General features: G+C 47.4%; 1 protein-coding gene across 2 annotated transcripts; it reads right to left on the reverse strand.

The window, feature by feature from the left end:
• Nucleotides 1-868: 868 nt before the first annotated feature.
• On the reverse strand, nucleotides 869-2,064 carry LOC105539346 (non-histone chromosomal protein HMG-17). 2 transcript variants are annotated; one of them, XM_011979563.1, is made up of 2 exons: nucleotides 1,646-2,039; nucleotides 1,081-1,108 (listed from the first exon to the last, which is right to left on the reverse strand). In XM_011979563.1, exon 1 carries the CDS (start codon nucleotides 1,960-1,962, stop codon nucleotides 1,690-1,692), a length of 273 nt encoding a protein of 90 aa, XP_011834953.1. In that variant the 5' UTR covers nucleotides 1,963-2,039; the 3' UTR covers nucleotides 1,081-1,108; nucleotides 1,646-1,689. The 2 variants fall into 2 exon arrangements, with proteins under 2 accessions (XP_011834952.1, XP_011834953.1); XM_011979562.1 differs by having other exon boundaries at nucleotides 869-2,064.
• Nucleotides 2,065-10,183: the final 8,119 nt, after the last annotated feature.

Raw genomic sequence — 10,183 nt, forward strand, 5'->3', positions numbered from 1 at the left:
CTACTCGGAGGCTGAGGCAGGAGAATGGCGTGAACCTGGGAGGCGGAGCTTGCAGTGAGCCGAGATCGCGCCACTGCACTCCAGTCTGGGTGACACAGCGCGAGACTCCGTCTCAAAAAAAAAAAAAAATTAAAAAAAAAAATAAAGGGGGTTGGTAATTTGACCTCAGCTTAAAATATGAACCACTCTTAGGAACTAGTTTCTGAAACTTCACAATCGTTCCACATTGTCACTCACACATCTCTCTGGTGAGGCTTCGAGAATTATTCTCATCACTGAAGGGACTTAGAATGGCACCTGGGAAGAGAAGAATAAGAGACAAAAATCTCACCTACTCAACTTGCTTTCCTTGTGTAACTTTGGATGTACTTTATCTTCAGAGAGGCCTTATTTGAAGCCACCTGCCTGGTTTCACATCCCAGCTCTTGCCAGCTGGGGAACTTGGGGCTGGTTAATTAGCCTCTTTGTACTTGGATTTCCCCATCTGTAAAATGAAGGCAAATAATGGTTGCTACTTCATGCAGTTGTTATGAGGAGTAAATGAGTTAATGCATGTGGATGCTTAGAACAGTTCCTGGCACATAGTAAGTGCCCAATAAACACTTTCTATCATTCTTATTAGCTTTCACGATGGTGGCACCTGTTGCTCTGAAAGAAGTTCCCATCTAGCCCCAGCCAGCTGCAGAAGAGCCCACAGCCGAGGCTGCCCAAGGAGGCAAACATTTCTAAGTTTTCCATTTCTCAAGTGCAAATACTTTGAAAGGCTCTTCAGCCCTTTCTTAAGCAACCTTCGCAGCTTATTGTAAGCCCTGCATTTAAGGGAATTGCTGGTATTTCAGAGGCAATTTTTGCTTTTTTTTTTTTCCCCCCAAGCCAAACTGTATCCAGCTTTATTAAAGATACTTTCCATAAACAATCATGGTATTTCAGGCAGGACATGGGCAGACAATCGTTAACAGTATACAACAACTTTCAAACTCCCTTCTTCAATGGACTACCAAAAATCAGAAAGCCACTATAAAACCCAATGAAGCCTTCATCTGATGCTCTGGACAGGGAAAGTTTAGAGTGAGGGTTGACATTTCACATTTAGCATGTTGTTTAACAGCTTTTCACAAGCCGACCCTGACTTTCAGGAAGTGAAATGAAAATGGCAGAATTTATCTGAAGATCCACAATCTAGAAATGGAACCAATGCTGTTTTGACAGGTGCCATCTCAGTGGTATCACTGGAAAGTCCAGATTGCCTGACACACTGGTAACCAATGACTACGGGTCAAGTCAATTCCCAACAGATGTCTGGGCTTAAGGGAGTTAAGTCTATGCTGAAAGACAGAAAGGGAGAAGAGGACATAAAAACAAATTTGTTTTTCCATACCACAAGGCTTTTGTGCCAAGGTGGCCATGTGTGTCAAAGTCAGGGAATCCCTCCTCCTGGGAACCAAGAGGAAGTCTCCCAAAACTAGAAGGGAAAGGTGTTTTCCCCACATCAATCCAGCTTCAGAGACATTCTATTAGTGACATATGCCCCTTCCCCCAAAAACAACAATGAAGTGTTCTGTGTGCTGACCACATAGCTTTAAAAAAAAAAAAAGTAAAACAAAATTCTGCATTTTTATAAAACTTGATAAATAGTATTTCAAACTGTACAGTCACCAGAAGTACACAGTTATCAAAAATGCACACACTTCACTTGGCATCTCCAGCACCTTCAGCTTTCTGTGCCTGGTCTGTTTTGGCATCTCCGTTTTCTACAGGGTTATTCCCCTCTTTGCCAGCATCAGCTTTGCCCTTTTTCCCTTTGGGTACCTTCTCTCCCTTCTTTGCAGGGGCCTTTTTAGGCTTGGGCTCTGGCTTTGGAGGAGCAGGTTTAGCAGACAACCTCGCGGATCTTCTCTGTGGTTCGTCCTTCACCTTGGCTTTATCTCCTTCAGCATCCCCTTCAGCCTTTCTCTTGGGCATGGTGGCGACGGCAGCGGGACATAGGTGCTGGACGCGGGATGCAGCGTGTGAGGGCTTTGGTCGGTCCGAGGGTCGTTCCCGCCTCTTCTTCTTCACACTGCTCCTGCTTTTTTTTTTTTTTTTAAAGGTGACCGTGAACTGAGAGTGGCTAAGGACAATGCTTCTGGCAGGACAGGGCCAGCCTTGGTTCTACTCATTCCTTGAGCAGATAATGGTCCATATGAGTGATAGAATGGGCTAGGACTCCAGGCTGGTCCACCTGATGGCTGCTGATGCCAGTGAACAGAAAGTCTTAAAATGGATGCTGCAGTTGGCATCCTGCGGCAATCTTCCCCCATCCTGTGCCTTCAAGGCTGCCATGTGTGTAGGTGGAAATTATTTTAATTGCCAACCTTAACTCTAGCCACCCTGCACCTATTCACTGACTGCTAACTGCCCCTCTCTCCTGCTCCCCTGCCCTGCTTTCCCTGCCCCTGCCTGAGATGCTCTGCCATTTCTCCTTTAGGACATGGCTGGAGCAGATCCAGCAAGGCAGAGTCTCCAGTGCCTTTTGTCTTCTCTGGAGGAAGCGAAGCGTGGGTGTGGCTGGGCTTGTTGCTTCAAGAGGAAAAGGACGAGGGTGTGCTGGGTAACAGGTGTGCAGAAATGGTGACGTGGCATTTAAACGATGGAGTATTTAAAGGGTAAGGGGTGGGTAGAAAATGTACCAAGATATTTTGAGGGCTAAATTTGTTCTGGAAGTTAAATGCATAGAAAGTGATGAATCAGAAGAAAAAGAGTCACTTAAGATTTTTAAAGCTGTTGGGTTGCCCAGGTGATTCACAGGTGTTTTGTGGATGGTTGGTTATTAGCAGTAAACATTTACATAGCAGCACACCTCCTCACATTTCATTCATAAACCCCTGGAATGTTAGTGATGGCCGGGAAACCAAGACCCAGATTTGCTCAAGGCCACAGAATTAGTTTGTAGCTGAACCAATGGGAGAGCCCAGGTCTCCTGGCTTTGTGCTGCTACCTGCCAGGCGCTTCCGCCTTGCTCAGTTAACTTGCCTTGTAACACCTAGTGATGAAGTCAGAAACTGGCCACGGTGTTCAGCTGGAGGAGTAGAGAGGCAGGAAGGGGAGTGATCCACACTGACCAAGCAAGAGGCTGTATTTGACCTTTCCATTTCCAGACGTCCTTTCTGAGCCCTCAACCCTGGAAACATCACACTTTCTTTTACCTGTTTATCTACTAGGGTTGTCTCTCTTAGAGCTCTCAGCTGTCCAAGCAACTTGACTTTTCCCCTTTGCCCCATCCCTACCCACCTTGTGTCTAATCAATCACTGAGACCTTAAATTCCACCTGTTTAGTATTTGAGTCACTCACTTTTCTCCATCTGCCCTATGACTGCCATCTACCATAAGCCTATTAATAAGCCTCTTCACGTCCACTCTTTATTCCCTCCTATCCATTCTCCCACTTCCTAAAACATAATCAGGTCACTCTCTTGCTGAAAATCCTTCCAAGCTCCCAGCGGCCTCTGGTTAAATGAAGCCCCCTCACCTTAGCACAAGGCTCCTGCCCCTCTCCTGACTTGTCCATTGCTCCGCCTCATACAGCTCTGCAGTCAGAAGGATGCTCAGTTCCCTGACCTCATCGTGCGGTGGATACTTTGGTGATGGGGCCAGAGGGAGCCAGAGAAAGATCACAGGAATGGGGAGAGAGGGGGAAAGGCTGAACCTGGCTGTACCGAACTGTCTGCCAGCATGGAAACACCTGCTTTGTACGGGATATTCTCAACCTAGAGGGCACTGTCTTCAGATTCAGAGGTGGGCGGCACCTATCCAAGCAAGGCTGCAAACGAAGCTGTCTCTCTTTCCACATGGCTTGTCCTGATTTGATGAGCAAAGCACAGCGACCCATAAGAGGCATGACATTTCTTAGTGGCTGTATGACACTGAGCTAGTCACTTAATGTAATGAAGCTGTGGGCCTCAGTCTCCTCATCTGTAAAATGGGGATAACAGTTGACCTACTGTGTGGCTGTCTTTTTGTTTGTTTTGGCTGCACAGCCTATGAACCCCCTTCCGTGTTGGTGATCCACTACTATGTGAGCTTCCGTGACAGGAGCTATCTCCCACTGGGAAGCTGAAAAAGCCAGACGCTGTGACTGACTCCTGGCAGAGAGGGAGTGAGGTGCTCATGCCTAGGTCTTCATGTCTTATGAATAATGCAAAGATGCAGGCTCAGTTGAGAGTGATTCCAGTAGAGGTGGTGGGGTGGGGGGTTGCACTGACAGTGACAGTAGTGGTGGTCACTGTGCTGTCCAGATCCCTTCCCACGGCATGACCTTGCTTGATTTCTTCCATGCCTTCTTGTCAGGTCTGGGAGCAGCCGGATTTCCTCCAGTGCATTCCATTGATGCTCATAAGGGGACGAGAGTCAGTTTCTGTGGATGGGACCGCGAGTCTCAGCTCACCTGCTTGGTCCCCAGCTACTTCACAGGGTGCTTAGGATGGGCTTGCTCCAGTGCTGTTGGAGTGCAGCTCAGTAGGGAGTGGGGAAGCCCCGGGGCTGGGAGTGTAGCATCTACTGCACACACTTATTAATAAAGCTGAAATAATAATGCTCAAAATGACTGATTCAAAATTATATTGAATAGCAGTTATTCCATTGTGAGGATGAGATATTGTGACTATGTTTTGGCAAGGACAGGGAAAATGGAAGACATTCTCCTTATCTTACCAACAGAGAGCCTTTCCACTCCTCCTCCTCCATGTCTTAAGTTTAGCTTAAAAATATATATTTGAAAACAAATGGGGAAAGGCACATGTCCATCTCCATAGACTGTCAGCACCTAGGAGCAGACATTTCTTTCTGCACTGAGTCTGTCAGGTCTCGAGGCTGGCTTTGGTGGCCTCCCTGATCAGGAAGGACAGAAAGACACTCCTGCTAGCCATGGCCCAGGCTTTCCTCTAGGAGTGGACACCTTCCAAGCTGAGTTTGGGCCTCACTTGGCTGCAGCAGCAGCGGCAGCAGCAGATTAACGTGATCTCCAGCCCTCCCTGCCCTGCTCAGGAGGATCCATGAGCTCACCTCTGTTTGCTTAGATCCCTGGTCCTCAGGAAGCAGGCGCCAGGGCCCGCAGGAGGGCAGCCTCCCGCTAATTTGTCACGTTAACTGGTCTGGGCTGGATATAAAAGATATGGAGTTTTCCTACCCCATTGCCCAGGTTCTGTTGTTTTGGCCTCTTTGGAAAACATTGAGGCACAAGAGCCTGAAATGTGCCCCTGGGGATAAAAAGGACTTGCGTTTGAGCTTTCATCCTGGCTCCCCTCCGGCTTAACTGCTATCTCTGGGAAAGAGGCACCTTGAAGACAGTTACTTAATTACAGCGTTTTTTGTTTGTTTGTTTTCTTTTAATGTTTCAAAGAGCAGGTTGTCAGGCTGACTTATGTGAAAGCAGAATCATTAACCTCATGAATAACTCAGTGCAATGACCAAGGAGATGGAGGTCAAGGTGGCTGCTGAGGTGGGGTTGCAAGGTCCCTGTGTGCCTCTGCAGGGAAACACACAGCCACACTGCCGGCCTGCCATGGGGGTCGGCTCCAGCTTAGGGCTGCATGACCTCCCTCCTCAGTGCTTTTCCTGGGGCAGCCCACACGAAGCCCAGCTGCTGGGGGCCTTGAGTGGGTTGGGGCTGTGGGGTGAGGACTCTGATCTGGGGCTTTGGAAGGGGTGCATGTTCACCTGGAGGTACGGAGCAGCCCAGCAGCCCACATTTCCTTCAGCTCTTTGGACCTCAGTTTCCTCACCTGTGAAATGATCCCCAAGCTCGTTTCTAAGTCTAGCTTTTCTTTGGTGCTTCTGTATTTCCCACAAGCCTCTTAGGTGTCAGGTGGCTGGGCTATGGCTTTGGGGTCCCAGCCACTGCCATTCTCTCTTTTATCAACCATTTCAGCTGGCAAAAGCTGCGGCCCCACACAGGCCACTGGATAAATGTCCCACTGTTTCACGGAAACTGCCTGTCTGGAACTGCAAGGGCTGATCTCGGTAACAAACAAGGAAAGCTGGGGTAGAGCTCCCTGGTTGTCTGAACTGGAAACTGGCCACTTGCTATTTCCTAAGACCAAACTGATGAGGGACCCTGGGGACACTCAGACTGTGGATCCCAGACATTAGACCATCAAAGTTTTAAAGCAGTGAAAAGGGGAAATTTGATTGCTTAAAAAAAAATCTGTACCAAAAACATTCCATTTTAACCAAATAAGTTTATTTGATTATACACAGAGTACTATTGAATTTAAAGGAAGTTAATATGAAAGTTCACGTGTTTCCTTCTAAGCTAAAAGCTGGTGTTAGTACCAAACGGACAATGGCTGTGAAGGGGAGCAAAGCCATGGCAGATTTACCTATTTGGTAAATCTTTTTCTTTTTTTTTTTTTTCTTTTTCTTTTCTTTTCTTTTCTTTTCTTTTTTTTTTTTTTTTTTTTTTTGGTGGCAGGATCTCACTCTGTCACCTTAGCGATCTTGGCTCACTGCAACTTCTGCCTCCCAGGTTCGTGCGATTCTCCTGCCTCAGCCCCCCAAGTAGCTGTATTAGAGACGCCTGCCACCACGCCCAACTAATTTTTATATTTTTAGTAGAGACAGGGTTTCACCATGTTGGCCAGGCTGGTCTCAAATTCCTGACCTCAAGTGATCTACCCGCCTCAGCCTCCCAGAGTGCTGGGATTACAGGCATGAGCCACGACGCCCAGCCTGTAAATCTTTTTAAAAGTTCAACTTTTAAATCCACCCTCTCAAACCACTCTTTAAAAACCCCATTCTTGTCACCTTGAGAAAAAGCGAAAGAAAAAGCATTGCTTTTGCTACTCATTCAATACTATTTGAGTGAATCAGAAACACGGGCTTGAAGGCCATGCCTGGGAAGGCCTCTCTGCTCTATCACTTACCTTCTGGAAGCCTACACCCTGCTGTCCACTGTCCCAGCCGAGGTGTGATGAGTTGGTTCTGTCTCCCTCCACTTCTGCAGGTATCCCTTTATTCTGACCAGAAAGTCCTTCTTGTAGAGAGCAGAAATCTGACTCTAGAACGTCCCTGCAGAGTGCATGGAAAACAAATCTCTTTGAAATGGCACCTTCATCTGTCCAGTTGCCCCCAAATTCACTCTCACCCTTCCTTCTCTCACCTTCACATCCAACTGGACACTGACCTGGGTAATGCTGCCTTATAGGAGCCCATAAACTCTGTCTGTCTCAGAGTCTCACTGCCACTGTCCTGTTGAGATTTCAAACTCTTACTAGGACATCCCAGTAGTCTTGTCACTAGTCCCTTTGCCTCCTCCCCCTGTCTGTCAAACTTCATGGTTGCCTGAGCAGAACTTTGGCATAAGGTAGTAGAAAGAGCTTTGGAATAAGACAGGGACCTGTGCTTAAATTTGGGCTTTGCTACTTAGCTGCATTACCTCAGCCAAGTTTGTATTTTCATGCCTTATTTCCAGATCTATAAAATGAAGATAATATTGATCAGGGTATTCTTACGGTGTTTGAATGAGATAACATCTTTAAAAATGCCTAATAAGATGTCATAAGTAGCTATCCAATAAATATTAGGTCCTCTTCCCTTACCCTATTCTCTACCCCTTTTAAACTTGTCAAGTGGCATAGTTTCAGGCCACTTAATTGCACTATTTGATATCATCTAAACCTTTTTAGTTTGACTCCAAGAACTAACCATAATATACTTGAGGCAGGGCTTGAGACCCACAGAGTAGAATATCCATCCATCCATCCATCCATCCATCCATCCATCCATCCATCCGACATTTCCGGAGCAATTGCTAAGGCCCAGGCACTATGATGGTTGCTGGAAACACAGAAGCAAAAGACAAGGAGTTTATAGCCTAGTGGCCTAGTGAGGGGCAATCTAATACAGCATCAGCAGGAGTAGAGACCAGTGAGCCCAGGGGGCCTCATGGAGCATAAGAAAAGAACTCTTAGCCAGAAGCTGGGGCAGTGCAGGGTGGGTGCCCTGAAGGTGGGGCTGTCCGACTCTGGAGAGATGAGATGAGTTAGCCAGAGAGACTTGTGGCTTTAGAGATAAGGAGTGTCTGGATCCTTCAGGGTCCAGGGAATTTAGACTTGATTTTGAAGTCAAAGGGTAACCTCAAACAGAGAGTGGCAGAGATTTTTGTTTTAGAAATACCCTTTTGTTTGCATTTCAGAGAATGAGTTGGGAAGGGGCAAGACAGACCAACTGGGAAGTGACATCAGTGGTGCTGCTTGACCAGGGTGAGGGCCTGATCCAAAGCAGTGACAGTGGGCACAGAGAGAGAGCCCAGTAGCAGAGAGGGCACCAAGCTGGAGTCGCTAGCACTTGGGGACCACTTGAATGTGGGGCTTAAGGTAGAGCAGACTCAGAAAGACCTCCAGAAGGCAGAGGCCTCCAAATATGGGAGGCCAGTGATGTCATTCACCGTGATGGGGAGCTTGGGAAGTCGGGGTCAAGGAGTCAGAGGGGGCAGGGCCAAGTTTTGGACTTGGGGACACTCCTATTTCAGGATTAATGGAGGGAGGGGCCTGGGGAGGCTTAAAAACCACCAGAGAATGGCATCCCAGAGATCAAGGAAAGATGGAGCAGGAGGCAGGAGGATACTTGAGCCTAGGAGTTCAAGACCAGCCTGTACAACAGAGAGATTCCATGTCTACAAAAAACAAAAATTTAGCCAAGTGTGATGGCACATGCCTATAGTACTAGCTACTTGGGAGGCTGAGGCAGGAGGATCACTTGAGCCAGAGAGGCCAGGGCTGCAGTGACTTGTGATTGCACCACTGTCCTCCAGCTTGGGCAACAGAGTGAGACCTTGTCTCCAAAAAAGGAAAAACAGGAAAGAGAGAGATGGAGAGAGATGTACTGCAGTCAAACAAGATAAGGGCTGAAAAAATGTCAGTTAAATTATCAAAGTAGAAGGTCACTTCCAGAGACATTGGCCCAAACTATTTCCCTGGAGAGTCTGAGCCAAGGGTTGTAAAGTGAGTGGGAGATGAGTGAATGGTGAAGTTTACAGTCTGCTCTTTGAAGAAGCTTGCTCTTTAGAGAAAGTGAGACATGGGTGGCATCAGGGGAGCTGGCTGAGGCTTGAGCATATTTATATACTTGGAGAGAAACCAAGAGAGATTGAAGGTTACCAGTAAGTAGGTTGCAGGCTGGCAGCAACAAGGAGGGGTGGAGAATGCTCTTGACAGGTAGTGAGGGCATTAAAAGAGCAGGAATTTTTGCTTATAGACAGAGGAGTTTGGAATAAACTGCAGAGCTTCAAGAGTACTGAAGCTTCTTTCACAGCTTGTGGGGCAAGTGCCCCCAGGTACCCTTAGAAGTGGTCGTAAGGGGACATGGGATCTTAAAGGTCTCAAAGAAGGCCCAGGTTGAAGTGAAAGGCCCGGATTACAGGATGATTTGAGCAGAGGCCAGGCGTGGCTGAGTCGATGCTGGTGGCAGGGATAGGGCTAGGTCTCACTACCAGATGGGGCTCCTGTCTTTCATTTGGTTTCACTTTCTGTCTTGCAGGAAGCAAGTTTGACCTGCACTCCAGCCTGTGGAGATGAACCCAGGACTATGATTCTGCTATCCAGTATGTTGGCTGACTACAGGGTAAGATAGGTTCTCAAAGAACTTACCATCTTGTTTGTGCAAAATGAAAATACTTTGAAATAACTGTCTTGGGGAAAGACAAAAATAAGAACAGAATGCCGAGGAGATTACACACAAGGCATGTAACCCCAAGGTACAGCACCTGAGATTCCTGAGAGGGAGATCTGGTTGTCATAGACAAGAAGAACTGGAAGGAGGAGATGGCTCAGGAGGCTGATGGGGCTGGAGAGCTGCAAGGGGAGAGGTGAGAAAGGCTCTCCTGGGTAATAGTCGCAGGACCCTGTGCCTGCCTGGCCTTCCATTCATCTTTATGGCTTGGTCATGTGATCCGGATTGTTCTGTAGCTCCAGGGAAGGCCGGCCGGCCTGCCTTCCTTCCTTCCTTCCTTCCTTCCTCCCTCCCTCTTTCTCTCTTTCTCTCTCTTTCTCTCTCTCTCTTTCTCTCTTTCTCTCTCTCTCTCCTTCCTTCCTTCCTTCTTTCTTTCTTTCTTTCCTTCCTTCCTTCCTTCCTTCCTTCCTTCCTTCCTTCCTTCCTTCTTTCTTTCTTTCTTTCTTTCTTTCTTTCTTTCTTTCTTTCTTTCTTTCTT

This window comes from Mandrillus leucophaeus, unplaced genomic scaffold (assembly GCF_000951045.1).
Source record: "Mandrillus leucophaeus isolate KB7577 unplaced genomic scaffold, Mleu.le_1.0 Scaffold203, whole genome shotgun sequence".
Classification (NCBI taxonomy): Eukaryota; Metazoa; Chordata; class Mammalia; order Primates; family Cercopithecidae; genus Mandrillus; species Mandrillus leucophaeus.